The following is a 21,608-nucleotide window of genomic DNA, read 5'->3' on the forward strand; positions in this document are numbered from 1 at the left end:
GAAAACAAGTTTTGAAAAGATTAGCATCTTATTAGGTTTGAACCAGACTAAATGTTTAATGGAAAAATTCCTCAGATATAATTTCTTAGTGGATAGCATTTAAAGCTTTAGAATGTGCTGGATTTGAGAGGTTTTAAACTGAACTGAACTGAAACTGTTCCAAACTGATTCCAAACTGACACAAGTTTACCACCCCAAGTGCTTCCATTTCTTTTTGCTTTTAGGGAGCAAGTTCTGTCCAGGCAAAGGAATCCAGCTGCTAGGTGACACTCCTTGAAAATATTACTTCGAAGAAAATCCCCATCTGTTTAGCCAGTCATAATACAGACAGATTTTTACTATTATTATTTTTCCTGTAATTCAGAATAAAAGTGAAAAGGCCTGGGAGGGAATAAACACACCACTTTCCAGAAATGAGGAGACTGGAAAAAGCTTGGCCAGTTCTCTGGGAGTGGCTTCAGAGTCCTCCTGGGACTGGCCTCAGAGTCCTTCCTCTGCAAGGTGGACCCTGGTGTCAGAGAGATGGCCGGGCAGGTGATGGTGTGCAATGTGCTTAGTCACTCAGTCATGTCCAACTCTTTGCAAGCCCATAGACTATAGTCTGCCAGGCTCCTCTGTCCATAGGATTTCCCAGGCAAGAATACTGGAGTGAGTTGCCATTCCCTTCTCCAGGGGATCTTCCTGACACAGGGATAGAACCCAGGTCTCTTGCATTGCATAATGGACAAGAATTTGAGCAAGCTCCAGGAGATGGTGAAGGACAGAGAAGCCTGGAAATGCTGTAGTCCATGGGGTCGCAAAGAGTTGGACATGACTGAGTGACTGAACAACAACTCCTGCATTGCAGGTGGATTCTTTACCATCTGAGCCACCAGGGAAAGGTCAACTCTTATTTCAGCCTACAAGTGAGCCCTGCCCATCTAATTCACAAAACAGTGCCTTCAACAGCCCCCAGTTTCTCTATCCCTCCCAAGGAATGGCAGTTTCCAGTGTGTTTATGGGGTGGGCTGGAGATGAAAACTTTATGCCATGACTTAGGAATGATTCTTTTATATTAATATAAATAAACACTAACTTCATGGTTTAAGATCCTGCTATGAATAGCAAATATGTTCAACTGTCTATGCTGCTGCTGCTGCTGCTAAGTCGCTTCAGTCGTGTCCGACTCTGTGTGACCCCATAGACGGCAGCCCACCAGGCTCCTCCATCCCTGGGATTCTCCAGGCAAGAATACTGGAGTGGGTTGCCATTTCCTTCTCCAATGTATGAAAGTGAAAAGTGAAAGTGAAGTCTCTCAGTCGTGCCCGACTTTTAGCTACCCCATGAACTGCAGCCCACCAGGCTCCTCCGTCTCTGGGATTTTCCAGGCAAGAGTACTGGAGTGAGGTGCCATTTCCTTCTCCAATGTATGAAAGTGAAAAGTGAAAGTGAAGTCGCTCAGTCGATAAGCCATCCTTACTAATCATCTTTCCTATAAATAAATCGTCTTCATTTGAAAACAAGGACTTGTTTTTGCTTTTGTGGGCACATGGGTTTCTTTTCAGAACTGAAAATGTGCTCATTGTTCATGGATATTTTTGGAGTCCCAAGGATAAGCATTTTCAATAGAATCTAAAGCAGGTAAAATGTCTTGAGCATTTATTCTGGATCAAGAATTATAAAAAGTGTCAAAATCTCAATTAAAAAAAAATCCTATTGGGTTGGCATTTAGTTTATCAGTGAGGAAATGGAAGTCATCACTGAAATGTTCTTTTGGAGACACTAAACCCAGGAGGTACAATTCCATTGCTTTTATCCTTAACTATCACCTAACACTGTCTTCCTGTTGTATGTTGTTCCTGCCTTTATGGAGTTTTTGTGACTTACTTTTGGTGATACATTTTAAATTAATCTTAATTTATCAAGATTATAAACCTACTTGTAATGACCAATTGAATTTTGTAAGAAAACCTCACAGTATCAAATTGCATCATAAACATAACTACCACTACTGTAAAGACATCTTGTAATTAGGTACCTCCCTGGAGTAACAGTCTCAGGTGACTTGAGAATTGAGAAAGGTGATGCCCTTATTATTTTAGGATATGAGAATCATCTGGAAGAGATGATAGTTAAGTAGACATTTATTTACATTCAGTGCTATTATTGAAAGGTTTAGGTCAACGTTTTTCAAACACAGACGAGATCAGCCCTTCTCCATTCTTCCAACAAAGGCTCTAAAACTAGAGCCAAACCCAGACCTGGACAGCAATACACCCACCCGTGCTCCTCCCAATCTCCACTCAGCAAAGATCTCTCTGACCGAAGCCAATCACGGCCAGTGGTACTGAAGAGATGAACATGGGGGTGTGGGGTTGCTAGTTGTCTGAATCTTTGGACACCTCTTATAGTATTTTGGTCACCTGATGTAAACAGCCAACTCATCGGAAAAAAACTCTGATGCTGGGAAAGATTGAGGGAAGAAGGAGAAAAGGGTTGCTAGACAGGCAGTTAAATTTGAATTTCAGGTAAGCCATGAATAGTCATTTAGAATAAGTCTGTCATGTTCGCTATTCCTCCCAGCCCCTAAATCTGACAACGTTAGGAAGAAAAGCACTTGCTATATGTTTTATATTTTAACATTGGCTCACCAGGTAGCTCAGTGGTAAAGAATCCTCCTGCCAATGCAGGAGATGCAGGTTAAGTCCCTGGGTCAGGAAGATCCCCTGGAGGAGGAAATGGCAACCCATTCCATTATTCTTGCCTGAAAAATCCCATGGACAGGGGAGCCTAGTAGGCTACAGTCCATGGGGTTAAAAAGAATTGGACTTGACTTATCAACTGAGCATGCATGCATGCACACCTCTAAATTGAGGTTTAACCACAGGAGAGTAAAAACTCTGGTGAGTTTTGTTCTTTAGAATTTTTGTAACCTCCTCTGCTTTGCATTTGGCACATGCTCAATTGCTCAGTCATAGCCAATTCTTTGTGACCCCATGGACTGTAGTCCTCTAGGCTCCTCTATTGATGATATGTCCCAGGCAAGAATACTACAGTGGGTTACCATATCCTCTTCTGGGGGATCTTCCTGACCCAGGGATTTAACCTGCATCTCCTGTATTGGCAGGCAGATTCTCTACCACTGCCCAACGCGGTAAGCCCCTAGCATTTGGTGTCCAAGAGGAAATCCGGTTATGTTTGCTAGTTCCTCCTTTTTCATGCTTGAAGTTTGACAGCTGGATCGGAAAACAGTGTTGAAATAAGGACAAGTGTGTGTTTGGAGTAAGGAGGTACAGCATCATCTTCCTCTCTCCTGACTTCCATTTCCTTCCACGGCCAAATGTCAGCTGGAGAGAGGCAGCGATAAGAGACTCGAGAGGCCCAGGGTGACCTCAAGAAGATTGTGACTGTAGAAGCCAGGTGCTCCCTGAGTCTCCTGAACTCCCATTGTTCTTCAGGACCAATGCTGAATCTCCTGCTCAGAATTTCCCAGTCTAAAAATTTAGTGATCCCTGGACTACTTCAACAAGCCACCATTTAAAATCTAACAATAGAACTGGTTCTTAAGTTCTTAGGTGAATGAGACATCCCATCCCCAAATCAGGAGCCCAAGAGCAAACAGAAGTCAAGATTTAATGGAAGTAGTTACATAAAAGAAAAAAAATGTGCCAAGTATTCAACTAGTTTAAAAAAAAGAATTTTAAATTTATTTTTAATAGGAGGATAATTGCTTTACAGTGTTGTGTTGGTTTCTGCCATACAACAACGTACATTAGCCGTAAGTATACTTATATCTCCTCACCCTTGAACCTCCCTCCTACCACTGCCACCCCCCCCCCCCCAACCCCTCTAGGTTGTCACAGAGCACCAAACTGAGCCTCCTCTGCTATTTAGCAACTTCCCACTAGGTATCTATTTCACATATGGTAATGCATGTTTCAAAGCTACTCTCTCAATTTGTCCCACCCTCTCCGTCCCCGCTGTGTCTACAAGGCTGCTCGCTATGACTGTGTCTCTATTCCTGCCCTGCAAATAGGTTCATCAGCACCATTTTTCTAGATTTCATATATATGTGTTAATATACAATATTTATTTTTCTTTTTCTGACTTACTTTACTTTGTATAATAGGCTCTAGGTTCATCTACCTCACTAGAACCGACTCAAATTCACTCCTTTTTATGGCTGTGTATACATTGGAAAAGACTCTGATGCTGGGAGGGATTGGGGGCAGGAGGAGAAGGGGACAACAGAGGATGAGAAGGCTGGATGGCATCACTGACTCGATGGACGTGCGTCTGAGTGAACTCCGGGAGTTGGTGATGGACAGGGAGGCCTGACATGCTGTGATTCATGGGGTCACAAAGAGTCGGACACAACTGAGCAACTAAACTGAACTGAACTGGATAGTCCATTATATATATGTATCATAACTATGGTTCAGATCAGATCAGATCAGATCAGTCGCTCAGTCGTGTCCGACTCTTTGCGACCCCATGAATCGCAGCACGCCAGGCCTCCCTGTCCATCACCAACTCCCGGAGTTCACTCAGACGCACGTCCATTGAGTCAGTGATGCCATCCAGCCATCTCATCCTCTGTCGTCCCCTTCTCCTCCTGCCCCCAATCCCTCCCAGCATCAGAGTCTTCTCCAATGAGTCAACTCTTTGCATGAGGTGGCCAAAGTACTGGAGTTTCAGCTTTAGTATCATTCCTTCCAAAGAAATCCCAGGGCTGATCTCCTTCAGAATGGACTATGGTTAGGTAATTTATTTTTCCCTAAGAAGATATGAAGCCTGAAAGGGATGCAGGCTTCCTAAAGTTTTCCCTAACTAATTAGCATCTCTGCTGTGATGAAGAATGTACGAGTCAAAACATACTGGATTGGATGAACCAGTGTTGGGACAACAGGCCCTACAGTCAGACTGACAAAGGTTCCAGGCTCAGCACCACCCCAGCTCCTTCCAGCAGGTGGCTGAGTTGGGGTCTGAACAATGACAGTCTGGCTGCAGGCCCGTGCCCCTAACACGGTGTAGAGGCTGCCTTGCCTGGGACTTAGTAAATGTTAATTCTCATATTCCTACTGTTCTAGAATGTTTAGTGGCTATTTTCTTTTGTTTTTACTCTCCAGCATCCACACTTCCTTCTTGGGGAAGGTGTGGAATTTCAGGATACAGGGGAGACGAAGATAGGAGTATGGACTAGTACTTCATTCTGCCTCCTCATCCACAGAAGGTGAACCTATGAGCTCTGGATGGCTAATCTGATGTTCCTGCACATAAAGAGTATTCTCAGAAGCTCTGTTTGAGTTGTTTTCTAAAAATTGGAGTATAATTGATTTACAATGTTATATTAGTTTCTGCTGTACAGCAACATGAATCAGCCATATGTATATCTGATTGAGTTTTACATTCAGTGGATTGGTGGTGGCTGTCTGGGGGTGGCAATTCCATCAACTGCTTTGCCCTACACAGATATTTCTGTATTTGACTATAGTGATTTGACTATGTCTTCCTCTTTTTCTTCCTATCTGACACCTCATCTTTTAAAATATTTCTTTGTTGCTTATATTACCAGAGTTGCTTTCTGTTGTTTGCAAATGACATAGAAATAGCAAGAGAATTGCAGTTTGTTTATGACTTACATTCAGCTGAAACAGCCAGCCAAAGAAAGCTGAGCAGTGGAATAATGATATTCAAATAATCATTAACAGGTACCACAGGAATTAAGGTGACTAAATGGAAGGAAAGACAACACCTACCGTTCAACCTAAGAATTAACATTAATTTTACTTGATTGGCTAGGCTTCCCTGATAGCTCAGTTGGTAAAGAATCCACTTGCAATGCAGGAGACCTGGGTTCAATCCCTGGGTTGGGAAGATCGCCTGGAGAAGAGAAAGGCTACCCACTCTAGTATTCTGGCCTGGAGAATTCCATGGACTATATAGTTGATGGGGTCACAAAGAGTCAGACACAACTGAGTGACTTTCATTTCACTTACTTGATTGGAAGTTTAATGGTGGGTCATGGCTGATATAAATCCAATCTCAGCACTGCAGGGCTGCAGGAGTTTTTGTGGCTCAGTACACAGAGTGAGGACCCCCTAGATGGGTGGTTACGGTTCTGTGTGTGCACACAGTGGTATCCTTGAAGGGGTTGCTCTTCCTGGCACACGCTGAAAAGCGCTTTTCTACGTTCCTCTTATTGTATCAGTTACAAAAGTACAGTTCTCACCTCCATCCTCTGTGCAGTGATGTGAGACATGCATTATGTATCCTAATATAAAATAAATAAAAATATTATAAAGACTGAGAATGATCTGGCTAGCCTGTCTCTTGCTGAGGGTAACTGAACAGAGTGGGTCTACTTTTTCTGGTGATAGCACCATCTTTGACAGATGGTAGAGATTTATGGTACGAAGAAGCTTCAGGCATTTCTTTTGCCTCATATTCCCATGGCTGATCTGGTGCCCTAGTGGTATATATGGCCAGAAGATGCAATAAGAAGGAAGAATAGAATTCAGTTAAATAGAGCTCTTATTAATTTCCAGGCATTTTGCTTAAATCATGTTATTTATTCTTTGCAACTCTATGAGGAACATTTTAGCATTTTTTCCACTTTAACAGATTAAAGCTCATAAATCTGAATTTGAGGATTATAAAGGTAACATGATTTGCCCAAGGTCGCAGAGTCCATCTATGGTAGAGCTAAGATTTTCTAGCTAAGAGCTAATGTTCACTGCTGCCTGTTGACTGAGTGAAAGACATTCAGAAGATGACCCAGACTCACATACCATTTTTTCAGGTTATAAACAGTTGTGCTATCTTCCTGTTGCCAATGATTTTAGTTTTCACTCTCTGTACAATATATGATTTTGCTGTCTTGTTCTGTCGTACATAATTCTTGAATCCCAAGATTTATAAGCTCCATCCTCTAAGGAGCTTTTTTTTTTTTTTTTTAACCCCCTTCACTATATCGAGCAATATGTGTACATATTCATATTCACAAATTATTCGCCTTCAGTCCTAATGGTGAATTTATTATAGCAAGTCAAAATATTATACCTAAAGGAATAGTCAAACCCCACAATGAGGCAGTAAAGAAATATACTCCCCTCATCAACTTTTTAAAGTTGTCTTTTCAGTAGTGGTGATCTACAATTTTGCAATTTCTTAAGCTCCATCTCTTTTTCTGGCCAGATGCTGACTGGTACTGTGGCCATAGAACACTTTAAGGCCAGCTGGCCTAGTATAGGGCCAAGACAACCTGGTTGCACGTAAGAAAGACCTGGGGAGCTTTTTTTGAAATGTACAGATGCTTGGATTCCTTTCCTCAAATATTCTGACTTAATTACCTGGGCCCAGTCATCATGTGATTTGAAAACTCCCTAGTTGATTTTATTGTGCTGCTTGGTTTGAGAACCACTTGCCAAACTGAAAAAACATTCCAGGAAAAATAAAGACCTGCCTGTGTTTTCTCATTACCTAGTTCTTTGGGACAACAAGCAAAGTAGATAGGGGAGGAAAAATAACAAGGAGGGAAGTGGCGGGACTGTGCAACTTGGCATGTCATTGGAATGTAGTGAACTATTCAAAAATATTTGTAAAGTTCAACATTTTTGTGTACCTATCCACCGAGTGTTTTAAACAATTGTTTCTCTCCTAATGCTCGAGTTTTAAGGCCCCCAACAACTTTGAAAATATGGGAGTATTTGGCAAAGCATTCTAAAAAATGACCCTCTGCTCTGGAATTTGCTCCTTCTAGCAGGCTGCTCTCTTTAGCAGTCAGCCAAACCCCAAATTTGGCAGCTTGTGGAATATGGTGCAAAATAGATTCTTTTTAAACCTGAGAGCCACTGAAGATTTATTTTGCTAGAAAGATACGACTTTTAAAAATAACAATTACTGCTACTGCACCAAGTAAAGTCAGGGATCTACAAAGGGGGTTAGGAAATCAAGTGCCACACATCTTTGTTCAATCTACTGATGAAGATAAGGAGGTTCAAAAGGATGAAATGATTTCAAGTCACACAACCAACTGGTTGGGCCTGGGTACATTCCGATCTGATTCACAGGCCAGTTCTCATGTCTGCCCCACCACAGCGAGAGTCCTCTGAGAACAGCATAGATGCCTTCTTCTGTGATTCACAGTTATTCAGAAAGGCAGTGTTTTTGCAAATGCTGATATACAACTAAAGCAAATAGTGTGACAATTATGTTGCCATTTTTGGTGGGCAAAATCCTTTTTATACTCTCAAGTATAAAATCTGATTGTCTGACTTTCTTGATTCTGACAATTAAAGTTTCTAATTCATTTAGAAGGATATATGTGAACCCATGCATCAAATGCAAATCCAAGAGCTTTAACATCTACAACAAATTATTATAAAAAGGCCAGATCTTTCTCCACATTTCCTGTGAACTCATACCATTCCCCACTATATTTTACTGTGACCCAGAGAGAGTCCGAGATAAGGGTGAAAATGATTCCCAGAAAGGCAGGAAAAATTCTAACACTTATTAAGTTCTAGGCAAGGAGTTAGGCCCAGAGTGAGACATTTCCTATAGTGATAACAGACTCATTTCTTAAAGATACATGACTCGATTGAATGAGGCAGAGAATGAATTGTGTCTCAGCTCTTCCCACTTCCCCACATTCCGTACTCCGTTCCATTTCCTCTCACCCAGGCTGAGAATATCGCTGAGACACAAAGGGTCAGAGGACTATTTCTGGAGTTCATTCCTCCTCATAAAATATATTTTGTTCTTTTCTCCTTTCTGCAGAAAATTTCCTTCCATCACAACCCGATCCACGATGACCATTTAGTAAAATGTACTCCTTCAGAGAGAAGTTGTTATTATTTATGAAAGTTATTTTCCTGAATTTTTTGTCAAGGATAAAATGGTGAATACAGAGATAGGAAAGACCCCAGGTCTTCCTGCTGTTCAGCCTCAGGGCTTTCTTCAGGCCCAAGTCAGCTCTCTATTGCTTCCCACTTGACCGCAGGCCCAGAAGCCTGTTTCCCTTTCCCTGAGGTGGTCACCACCACCCACTCTACCCTGGACATCCTCTTTTCCAAGAATGGCTATGGAGTAGGACATCATGTCCTGCTCCCTCCGCTTACTGTCCACTTCCTTGCTGTCCTGCAAAAAGCAGCGAGCTCTCTTTTTTGGTTTAACTATTAAGTGATGAGAGAGAAAGAGGAGATAACAAAAATATGGACAATACAAAGGTTCTGGAATCTTTCTGTTCTTTTCAGTCATGGTCCTGTCTGTTTCTGATTCTACTGATGCCTTTTTTGCTTCAAGAGCAGGAGGCAACATAACCTTTTTGCTCCATGGTGTCTCTTGTCAGGTTTGTTGACTCTTTACTGTAAATATTTAACATCTAGAGAGCTTAGAGATTACAGAGGACCACTATTTAGAAGAAAAACATTTTACCAAGTAAATGTGAGAGGAATGCGTTCAGTTCTCTTTGCCTCATTTCTCTAGAGACTAATGCAAGATCACTGTGAGCTTCTGGAATCTAGCAATTTAAGCTCCGAGAGCACCTCCTCAGTGAAGACAGGCTGAATTAACAGCACTGAGTTCCCAGATTCCCACACAGTTCTGATTCCTGTACCTATTGCAGTGCTAGCAAAACAAAAACAAAAACAAAAAAACTCCTCTAAATTATGCTCATAGGATCAACGAGTTGAAACACAAGATTAAAATGTTTTATATCCACAGAGCAATTTTTCTCATTGGTTTCAAACAAAAGGTTCTAGTTTCTTTCAGTCTGTCCCAATCCTGGACTGGGTTGTCCCCAGAAAGGAAGGAACTATGATCCTCTCTATTCACCTCATGACCTTAGGGGCTGGCACACAGTAGGTGTTAATACTTAGCAAGTGGCTGTCAGAAGAATGAACTGACAACCAATCGGAAGAGCCCATTCTTCTGCATGAACTGGTTCTCAGAAGAATCAAGGCACGAGGCTGAGTCTTTCTCTAGCAGAAGATGAACATTCAAAGAACGGACTAACTGACTTCAAAGCTGGCTTTGAGTCTCAGTGATGCTGCTGAGAAACTGTCTTGCCTCAAGATGAAGAATTCTGATAAAGGAGGGTTTAAGGCATTTTAGAATCCCATATTGTTCTTTGTTCACTTAGCCCAACTTCCTCCCAATATACACTGATGACAAGAAAATGAGTAAGAGATTGGAACAGGATGGATCAAACAGGAATGTAGACTCTATGAAAAACTCTTGTCTGTGGGAATTTGAGCAAGTTACTAACCCTCTTTAGGCCTCAGCTGTCTCAGTTTACATCACTATCATGAAATGAGGTAGATCAGATGATATAAAAGTTTCCATACAGCATTGATTAACCTTTTATGATTCAAAATGATTCAGAGTCATGCACTGCAATGTATTTTCAATCTTCCTCTTCTCTATTTCAGCCCCCCCACCCCCCCAAAAAAAAAAACAAAAACAAAGTGCTTCTACAGTTGTCAACAATACATTTGGAGAAGAAGAAAAAAATCTTAATTATGGTCATGGGATCAATCAGTTGAAGCACCAGATTAAAATGTTTTATATCCACAGAGCAATTTTTCACACTGGTTTCAAACAAAAAGTTCTACTTGATGTTTACACTAGGACTTGATGAAAAATTCCAGACATAAAACTTCTGGAACTTAGACTTGAACTCAGAGAACTTCCTACCTCTGAATAAATTTTACAACTAAAACCTATTGGAATTTTTTTCCTTAACAAGTATTCATCTTTCAACAATTATTTAAGTTTTCTCATTAAGACTATTATGGTAAAACTCTGGCTATCTGGAAATGTGATCTAAGTATGGCAGATGGATGAAGATTTTTTTGACTATCTTTTAATGATTTTGGAGGACAACAATTTTGAAAGACATTATATTTCCTTGACTTCTGGATGTAATGCACTGAATAGAATTTAATCCTTTCCTCAATATGTACAATAATTATTATAACACAGTAATGTCCTCAGGCCCCTGTGAAAACCTCTAAGCCTTGGATTTTTTCTTTTGATGGCAATCCGGAATCCACCTGAACTGTCATGTCTCACCGCAGTCACCTCCCTGTCAGTTTGGCCACTTGTGGTCATTTTTCCTTGATATCTAACTTGCTGATTAAAGGCATGGACACATTTCTTAATTCATCTTTACATATGCAAGAGTAGCATAATTTCGGCTACTTAAGGTGCTACTATGTTAGAATAATGCGTACATATTAACATAGTATGCTTAACACTGTTTAAAAAAGAAGCTTGCTACAACTAAGTGTGAAATAATACACAGATGCTGAGTTTGTGAGGCTTGGTTTAACATGTAAACTTGCAACAGTTTCTGTATACTTTCTAATCCTCAACTATATTCCAGATTAGAATGCCATATGATTGAGTTCTGACTTTTCACGAGATGAAAAATAAGTGGTAAATAAAAAACATACAAAATGATTGTACAAACTCTGACCAATTATAAAATTTAGTGCTATTATTTTTTTCTTTCTTTGTATTTCTAGGTACATTTGACCTACTTCAAACAGAAAACTGAGGAATGGACTACCATTCTTATATTTTTTTAGGGAGTTGCTTTACTGGGCACCTTACCACAGCTGCTGGCTATGTGATTTTGGACAAATTATTTAACCTCTTTTAACTTCAGGGCAACAGAGGATGAGATGGTTGGATGGTATCACCGACTCTAGGGAAATAAATTTGAGTAAACTCTGGGAGATAATGAAGAAGAGGGAGGCCTGGCATGCTGCAGTCCATGGGGTTGCAGAGTCAGACACAACTTAGTGACTGAACAACAACTTCAGTTTTCTTATCTGAAAATAGTAATGACAAAGCCTTTCTCCCAGTTATCTTCAAAGATCTAAATAATTCCTTTTAAAGCACTTCCCATAGGTCTGGGCTTTAATAAGCATATGGTGACTTTTAACAGGTTGTCCATTCTTGGAGTTGCAACAATGCCACCAACCCCGTGCATGGTCAGGCAATGTGGCCGCAAAGACATTGTTCTCCTGTATTTGCTGTCTGGTAGACACTGCCTTGCCTCAGTACTGGGTGTTTTCAAACCAAATGTGGCAGCCTAAATTGAAATGAGCTCTTAGTCCTCTATAGCTCCTACGTTATAGAAAAAATAGGCATTCTAAAAAATGTGGGAAATGTTAAGGGGTGAAGGAAAGGAAACTTGAAAGAAGACAGGGAATCCAAATCCCTACAATTTATCATAAATGTCATGATCTTAAGCAACTGGCATCTAGAAAATTCCTACATTGACGTCAATTGTGATAGAATTAAAATAGTCCCTGTCAGAAGTAAAAGTGTTAGTGTCAAATTTGTATGCAACTAAAGAGTTGCAAACAAAAGTGGATTTTCCTTGAGGAAACACATTCTCTTCTCCTAAATTTAAATGAATTCACCATATTCCAGTTTCATTGTCAGTGTTATTTACTACAACAGAATATACTAACATGTTTCTTAAGATAGAGAAATTAAATACTGCAAAATAAATGGGCTATCTTTCAATTAGTATAATTGGGAAATCTACAAAGAACACATATTCCCTAAAAAGGAAGAATTCTTGCCATATAAAGAAATACGATGAATGAGATTTTATCTTTTCCACTTCAGCTTAACAAATATCTTTTGCCAATACTTTTTCATAGTCTTTCTAATTTAACTATCTCCTTCCTGAACTTAGCCAATTTCTTTTTTATTTCTAGTTAAGTTTACCTGCTACTTGGTAACGTTAAGTAACTCCAGTTGTTCTAGACCATTACTAGAGATTCTGTTCTCCAATGTCTTAATGAGATGCATTGCTGACTTTGAATTTTTTCTAAGTAAGGCATCCTTGATACACAAAAATATTATATTTGTATCTCAACTCCATCAGAAATCATTTTGACTTTTCTGTAATACTTTTATACTGAACTTCTACACTGAATATTCATCAGTAAAACACATAACACATTAAGAAAATCTTGAATAGCACTTTTCTAAACAACTAAATCTCCTAAATTATATAAACTGAATTATAGCACGAAGTTTAAATATGCTGACATTAATTTAAAGAAAACTATTTAGGGCTTTAAAAACCTTATCTGAAATTTATTTTTTTTAATTGCTTTTTACATCCCATTTTAAATTCTTTTCACTAATTTGGAGCTCATTTACTGAAAAATGTGTATCAACAAAATTATGGGCCGATCAACTTTTAAAACAGATATAAAAAAACTTTGCAAAATTTATGCCACAATTCTGACACTTGTGGTTCTTCAGGGAATAAAAGAGGAAGCGGTGAGGGAAATCAAAGATACGCAAACTCCAGACGATGGTGAAGGGCAGGGAAGCCTGGTGTGCTGCAGTCCAAAGGGTTGCAAAGAGTCAGACACCACTTAGTGACTAAACAACAAGGGCCCTATAGCAGCAACCTTTCGGCCTGAAGGAAACAGAGCTTGCTCATAATTCCTGTACTCTGGGAATCCAGAAAAAAAAAAATAAAAAATCCCTTAATAAATTCAATCATCACCTTCTAACATTTCTTTTTTAAAAACAAACTTTTCATACACTAATTTGATGAGCTAGATGGGTGGGGCTTCCCCGGTAGCTCAGTTGGTGAAGAATCTGCCTGCAGTGCAGGAGACCCAGGTTTGATCCCTGGGTTGGGAAGATCCCCTGGAGAAGGACATGGCAAACCACTCCAGTATCTTTGCCTGGAAAATCCCATGGACAGAGGAGCCTGGTGGGCTGCAGTCCATGGGGTCACAAAGAGTTTGGCACAACTGAGCGACTAACACACACACAGATGGGTGGGGTGGGAGGGAGGTCTAAGGAGAAGGGAATATATGTATACACACAGTTGATTCAGTTTGTTGTACAGCAGAAACTAACACAACATTGTTAAGCAATTATACTCCAATAAAAATACATATGTAAAATTAATTTGGCTTTTGCTCTCCAACTTAGAAATTTTTCTTAAAAACTTAGAAAAATTCAGCTTTCTATGAAATCAACACTTTAGCTATTCTACATGTATATCTCTAGTACACTAGAGAGATGTGTAAAAGAAAAAATAATGACCTTGCATATTAATTGTTGAAATCTATAAATACCTGTGCTTTATTATAATATAGATAACAGAGTCAGGTAGCATTTAAAGAGATTAAATATTGCTCTTTCCCTATGCTTGGATGCTTGGTCCTTTTTTATTTCTAGTTTCACTAAAACTTCCTAGGTTAGTTTTCTTTTTTTGGTCCATGATTTCAGGTCTGCTTATACGCTGACATTTTTTGTATTATTATCCACAGTCAAATACTTTATCCTGAACTTCAGAGTTGTATGCACAATCGCCTAAGAAACCTTCTTCTGGAGATTGACTCACTCAGTCATTCAATTTTTTTTTTTTTTTTTGAGCATCTACTTTGTCAGGGTTTGTTCTCAGCATTGGGGATATAGCAATGAACCTAACAGACAATAATCTCTGTCCTCCTAGAGCTTATATCCTAGATAGATGATAAGCAAAGCAACTAAGTGAATTCAAGCATTACAGAGAAAACTTAAGGCAAGGAAGGATAAGAGAAACTTTGAGAAGGTAGGCTCCTTTTTCTTTTTTGTCACTAAGGTGACATTTGTACAAAAACCTGAAGGGAGTGAGTAAGCAAGCATAGAGCGATGTGGTAGAAAAGCATTCCAAGAGTCCCATAGGCACTTCAAACCAGATTCCAAACTGAACTTACTGCTTCTCTTACTGGTTTTCCTGTGTTTGAATTATGCCATCATTTCTTCCACCATTCAAAAAAGAAAAAAAAAAAAACACCTGAGATTTACACCTAGACTCGACTCCTTCCATAACTCTGAACAATCTTCACGTCCCATTGATGCTCTTAGTATCTCCTCATGACTTCTAGTCATTGTACTGCCTTGTTTAGCCATCATTTTCCTGTTAAATTTTTCTAGTAAGTGTTCTCTTAACCTGTCCCCTTGCCTCCAATCTTGCCACCTCCAACCCATGCTTGATGTCATCAGTGATATTTGTGAAATGCAAAGTTTTGTCACGCCATCCTGTTTAAACTTTTCAGTGGTTTCTAACCGTCAAACCTACCCTTTATCATGGTATGGGGAGAGGGGTGTCAAAGGTGACTATTACATTTGCCCTGCCTGCCTCCTCTTCCTGATCTTTCCAGGTTTATTATTTTAAGCAAATATGCTGGCTCTGTAAAGTTCCTCCTAGAAGCCACCTCTTACAACAGTGTGTCTCTTAAACATTCTACAAGTTACTTTTATAACAGTGATTTGTTTCTTTCCTAAATGCAGCTCAGTACTTGATCCACACAGACACTAAAAAAACGGATAAAATTAAATGTACTGCCTTTAAAAAGTGGTGTAATGTAAGTATGGTTGCCCCATATCTCAGCTCTAGGCACAAGCAAAAGGATTTCTCTCTCCTCGAATCCTAAGAAACACCTTAGAAACCTGTTTTCAACATGTAATTCAACATATTTTGATACTGAACACAAGTTGCCAGTATTATTTGCTTGGAAAACCATCCGATTTGAAAGTGAAATAATACTTTCCCAAAGAAGAGCTTTTACTCCAGGGGAATTATCATATACACCATTTCATCTGTGGACTTTTTTTTTTTTAGCAACACAGAGAATTTCAGTTCAAGTATATAGGAATTGCAGAAATTATGAATCACTTCTCTTAAAGAATATGTGAGGCTGAGAGATCTGGTCAAAAGGATTAAAAAGTGTCATCAATTAGTGACTGAAAATAAGCAGACATAACAGAAAATTAGCCTCACAAAGCTATTCTAGTGGCACCTGGGAGAAAAATAATTCAACTTGAATATAAGGGAGTAACGAAAGTGAAATACAGACAGAAAATTAACAAAATATTTAACATAAACAGGAGATCAGGAATAGCAAAGTATAATTTGCTTTGCATCATTATCTGCAACGAAAGAAAACAAACTGCAAACTTCTCATTTATTGAGCCTAGCAAGGGTAGCAATCTATTTACAACAAGCACCTGGGGATAAACGGAGCCTTATAGTACAACGCTGTATTAATTTGAGGTATATTATTGACAGTGTTTTCATTTGTTACCACAGTCATTCCTTATTAATGAATAGCAATTGGAATTAAACTACTGTATATGCTTTCCAAAAACCTATGGTTCATTTTGTTTTTTAGAGAACAGTAAAAAATATTTGAACCAATTTATTATGTTCTTATCACTATTTTGATATTTACACCTATGTATCTAGGAAGATATATACTTGATAATGGTAAAACATTTAACTTTAAAAAATACAAATTCTTAAAGATACTTTAATTAGACATAGAAACAGGCTTTCATTTAGTTTTATAGATAATTTAATTGAATATTGGTAGTTAGTTTTCCCATAAGATCTTAAAACTCAAATCTTTTTCTCTATGGCTGGCAACCCTAGGCAGAGATTAACTGGCACAAGGACAATAAGCCACTGCCTAAATGTTTTATCAGTTTTTATTACACATGACAATCAACTGGAGATGCTAATATACAGGCTGCAATTCAACAGGTCTAGGGCAGAGTCCTGGATTCTAGTTTCTAACAAGCTCTCAGAAGATGCTGCTGGTTCATGGAAACCACACTTTTGAACAGCAAAGCCTGAATCCAGGGTCTCAGCCTTGTTATCTATTGGAAATCACCTGGGAGCTTTAACAATGATTAAAAAAATACTCTATCATTTCTAGGACTGCAAAGTTATTTAGTCTGGGGTCCAGTCTGGGTATTGAGTTTTTACAGTTTCCAAGCTAAGATGAGTTCCCAAGCCCACCTGGGCTTCCCTGGTGGCTCACATTGTAAAGAGTCTGCCTGCAAAGATCCCTGGTCAGGAAGATCCTCTGGAAAAGGAAATGGCAACCCACTTTAGTATTCTTGCCTGGAGAATCCCACAGATGGAGGAGCCTGGCAGACTACACCCATGGGGTCAGAAAGAGTAGGAAACAACTGAATGACTTCACTCACTTACTTAAGCTAAGATGAAGCTAAATTTGAGAATTTAACATTCTAAAACGTATTGGTTAGATTTACTGTTAGGTTTTCTTTCCCCTGGTTTCTATCACCATGGTTAACAGCTAGGACTAACCTGTACTAGATAGATAATGAGCTGCTGCTGCTAAGTTGCTTCTGCTGCTGCCAAGTCACTTCAGTCGTGTCCGACTCTGTGCGACCCCATAGACGGCAGCCCACCAGGCTCCCCCATCCCTGGGATTCTCCAGGCAAGAACACTGGAGTGGGTTGCCATTTCCTTCTTCAATGCATGAAAGTGAAAAGTGCAAGTGAAGTTGCTCAGTCGTGTCCGACTCTTAGTGACCCCATGGACTGCAGCCTACCGGGTTCCTCTGCTCATGGGATTTTTCCAGGCAAGAGTACTGGAGTGGGGTGCCATTGAGCAAGAGGCCCCAAATCTCCAATTTCTGACTGAAAAAACAATGCATTATCAATAAAGTTCTAATATTAAGAATCTTAGTGACTTCATATTTACACTCCTACCAAATTATTAATAACATAAATATCCATAAAATTATAATGAAATGACAATTTAAATCACTTTGATTAGGAAGTAGATATTTTAAAATGTGATTTTAAAGTATATGGAGGTGTCTATCCCAAACTACAGGCTTCTATGGTGGCTCAGTGGTAAAGAATCCACCTGCCAACGCAGGAGACCTGAGTTTGATCCCTGGGTTGAGAGGATCTCCTGGAAAAGGAAAACGCAACCCACTCTAGTATTTTTCCCTTGGAAATTCCATGGACAGAGGAGCCTGGTGGGCTACAGTCTATGGGGTCACAAGAGTTGGACACCACTTAGCAACTGAACAACAATCACCGCTAACTATAGGTAAAAAGGTTCAGATTAGTTAGGAAGTTTTTTATAAACAGTATACAAACTTGGCACACCAGCAGAAAGGCTCAAAAGGCAGAAAGGACAAATAAATTTAACTTAGTGTCCTTATTTGAAGCAGGTACCACTGACCCCGGAGTTACAGACTGACTGACTTACCACTCTTTGTTCGTAGGCCTTTCCTATTATATTACTAAATTGAGATGTGAAAAATGTTAAGATGTGATTATATTTCAAGGACCCCTCCTTAATTCTTAAATTGCACACAAAAAATAATGGAAAATATTTTAAACTCTCAGGTTTATGCAAATGCATAAAGTCCCTAATTACAGTAAAGAGCTGGAGTACAAATCAACTACCATTTACTAATGATGTGACGGGCTTCCCTGGTGGCTCAGACAGTAAAGAATCCGCCTGCAATGTGGGAGACCTGGGTTTGATCCCTGGGTTGGGAGGATCCCTGGAGGGGGGCATGGCAACCCACTCCAGTATTCTGGCCTGGAGAATCCCCATGGACAGAGGAGCCTGGTGGGCTATAGTCCATGAGGTTGCAGAGTTGGACACGACTGAGCAACTAAGCACAATGATGTGACAAACTTTCTGAACAGGCTTTCTCACCCCTCCATTAACAATGTAAATGCACATACAAATTCATGGTAGCATTAACTGTAACTATGATAACCTCCCAAATACATAAATAGTGTGGGAGAGCAAAAACTTAAGTACAGACTGTGCACTATATCTAGGTTTGCCACTAATTAGCTCTTAATAAGCAAATCCCATACTTAGCCTCATTTTAAAAATAAAAGCACCATGAGTAGACTATCCTGAGAATCTTTAGATCAAAGCTCTACAACCTAAAAGTAACTAATTAGGTGCTCCTCTAAAGTAAATATGGTTTATTTTAAACTAGCAAGAAAAACGCAGCTTATTACTTTTAACAAGGTTGGTTTAACAAGTTTCTTAAGAAAAACAGATTTTAACTTTAGCCTCAGGGAAGTCTTCTAATTACTAAGCAATCATTTAAAATAGCAAATAAATTTAAAAATTAAGAAAAATTGGAATATGCAGGAAACGGCAAGAAAAAGGATCATATAACAAAGTGTAAGAATACACCGTGCCAAATTAAACAATGTAAACTGAAGATAATGAGATATTAAAAAGCTTTTCCTAAGGAAAACTACTTCAAAGCATGCTGTACGGGATTTTTATGTTCCATCCCAAAGAATATATAGGCATTCTTTTTAAATATACAAATTGTTTCTAAGAGCTGTGAATAACTCATAATTCCAAAATAAAATTATCCCAATTAATAATATATGGAGATTATTTCCTTTTATTGTTCAGCTTGAAAACATGTCCTGCCAACCACAAATCACCTAGAGTGACCAAATACATGAAAAACCCCTGTGAGAACCACAAAGTGCCATTTTTGCAGCTTTCTTCACAGGATGCTGAGAAAATGTAACAGTGAAGGAGTGAGAAACAGGTTGTCTCAATTGTTAGTTGCAATCATTCATCTTCTTCAGAACTGGAATCATTCTCTTGGTCAGAGAGTTCAGGGACAGGGAAGCGGAGGATGGCAGCTATTCCAGTCAACTGGCTGAGCTGTTCCCCAGACACGTGAAGGCTAGAGAATATCCTAACGGTGCCTGCGTTCTCTTTCACGCTGTCCACCAGCCGCACATACCGGCTGCGTGTGGCTACATCCTGGTGCCTGAAGAGCTCATCGCTGATGAGCAATGTGTCAATTGCCATGGCCTCATTGGCCTTCTCCACCTGCTTGAGTCCATAAAATGCTCGGTCCGGTTCGTGTTGCAACATTTTATAGAAATCATCCAAGGCCTTTACTTCCCCAGCGGCTTTCGTGTCTGAAAGGCGGCTAGCTACTGTAGGGTCACAAAGAGCCTCTTTCAGGGAGTACTTGTGTCCAGAGGAGGCATGTACCTAGAATCACAATTATAAAAGTTAGACAAAAGAATCTCTTAGGATATCCGTTAAACTGCCCACAATGACCTCAAGCCAAAAACACTACTAAGGTTTTATATGTTTAAGAATTTAAACCAAGTTTATTACATAAAATCTCTAGCTGCTTAACAGGTTTCTTTTCACCGCGTTATCCAATTCACAATCCCAGCCAAGTTAAACCTTTTTTCCTCTTGTACTATTCTGAGTTCTAAAACTTTAGGAGTAGTTTAAGCAAACCCCTCTGCCCATGTTTAATTATCCCTGGGTAAGACTGTTTTACCTGAAGGAATTTGGACCGGTTTTCCAGGAGCACTTTGTTGTCGGTCTTCACTGCCTGTTGAAACATGTAGTCGCAGAACTGCTCCCTCACAAATCCTGGGCTGGCCACTAGGACGCACTTTACAACATCGAAGTGTATGTGGCGCTGGATGGCCTGGACCACCTGTTCATAGAACCGCTCCAAGGCCCGGTCGTGCTGCGAGCAGTTGCCTTTCCGTTTCCGAGGGATGTTCACTTCCACCTTGGCCCGAGTGAGGGTCATGCTGGGAGTGACTAAGCAGATGTGGGCGAGGCCTTCCTGCATAACCACAGCCGCCACATCGGCGCTCCAGGCTGGGTCACAGGCTTGCTCGATGCGCTCCAGAACCACACTGTCCCACTGTTTTTTGGCCAGGGTGAACTGGCGGTTGGGCTCCAGCTCGATGGTGTGGTAAGCCCCCATCTTGACATACTCATTCTCCTGGATGTTGGTCCCCTTGACCCGCAGCTGGCAGGCTTGGGAGTCGAAGTCGATGGCCTCCACGCAGAGAGTGAGGGTCGTGCGGACCCGGTTGCTTCCCACGCTGCCGGTGGAGGACTCGGTCTGCACCTTGCGGATGGTGGAAGCGCGCAAACTGTCGCCCACCTGCACTAGATTGTAGGTGTGCCACATGTCCTCGGGTTCCTCGGGAACCAGGGTCACCTGGCCCGCATTGTCTTTCTCAATGTCCTTCCTCACGAGCTTCATGACCCTGGCGGGGGCTCACTGCCAAAACAAGAGGAACCGAGGGGGTCCCCACGGAAAAAGGAGTCGGGAAGAGAAAGAAATTCTAGGCCGGGAAGGGGGCGGGGCCCGGTTCCTACCGGCACCTGCCTCGCGAGAAGGAAACACGTTATATCCGACTCTAGCGGCCGTGGGGTGGGGCACTTACTCAAGCCCTTCCTTTTCGTAGTCTCGAGGCGCGCCGCGCAAAATCGGCTCGAGAGACACCGCTGCGAGCACCTTTCTCTCCGCGGTTCCTGCTGCTGTACAGACCAAGGCTGATGCAACGAGGGCGCATGCGCAGCCCGCGTCCTGCCTCCCGGCGCACGGCTTACGTCCCCAAGGAGGAGGCGGGGCCGCAGCTTGCGCGTGCGCAAACGCGTTAAGCCCGGAGGTGTTTTCCGAAGAATAAACCACCTAAGGAAAGCACACGGAGTCTTTGGTGGCGAGTCTTTGGTATTAGTGCTGAACTTGGACTTCCTAAGTTTTTTCTTCCACCCCTGTTTGTGAAGAATCTGGGGAGTTGTGAGTGCAAATATATATATATATATATATATATATATATATATATATATATATATATATATAAAGCTGTGTGCTACACCTTCTCCCTATGGATAATTCTAGTTACGGAAAAGTAATAACTTATGGAAAAGTAAAAGGGCTCTGAAAAGTGCAGACTTGGCACCAAGGGCCAAACTACGCCCCGCCTTGCTCCTGCCTCATCCC

General features: G+C 40.5%; 2 protein-coding genes across 2 annotated transcripts in view; both read right to left on the reverse strand.

Moving 5' to 3' along the window:
* The window catches only part of ITGA1 (integrin subunit alpha 1), a 172,425-nt gene that overhangs the window by 137,927 nt on the left and 12,890 nt on the right, over nt 1-21,608 (reverse strand). The window lies entirely within an intron of this gene.
* PELO (pelota mRNA surveillance and ribosome rescue factor) lies at nt 18,552-21,257 on the reverse strand. The gene is made up of 2 exons (XM_055554970.1): nt 20,139-21,257; nt 18,552-19,837 (listed from the first exon to the last, which is right to left on the reverse strand). The coding sequence occupies exons 1-2, from the start codon at nt 20,862-20,864 to the stop codon at nt 19,403-19,405; spliced, it is 1,161 nt and encodes a 386-aa protein (XP_055410945.1). The 5' UTR covers nt 20,865-21,257; the 3' UTR covers nt 18,552-19,402.

The sequence above is a fragment of the Bubalus kerabau genome, chromosome 18, assembly GCF_029407905.1.
Source record: "Bubalus kerabau isolate K-KA32 ecotype Philippines breed swamp buffalo chromosome 18, PCC_UOA_SB_1v2, whole genome shotgun sequence".
NCBI lineage: Eukaryota > Metazoa > Chordata > Mammalia > Artiodactyla > Bovidae > Bubalus > Bubalus kerabau.

What these genes read in the sequence shown, in the direction of transcription:
- PELO (XM_055554970.1), bottom strand. Translation starts at nt 20,864, where the DNA reads ATGAAGCTCGTGAGGAAGGACATTGAGAAAGACAATGCGGGCCAGGTG. An exon ending in ACCGGTCCAAATTCCTTCAG is followed by an intron (nt 19,838 to 20,138) that starts GTAAAACAGTCT and finishes TTGTGATTCTAG; the next exon opens with GTACATGCCTCCTCTGGACA.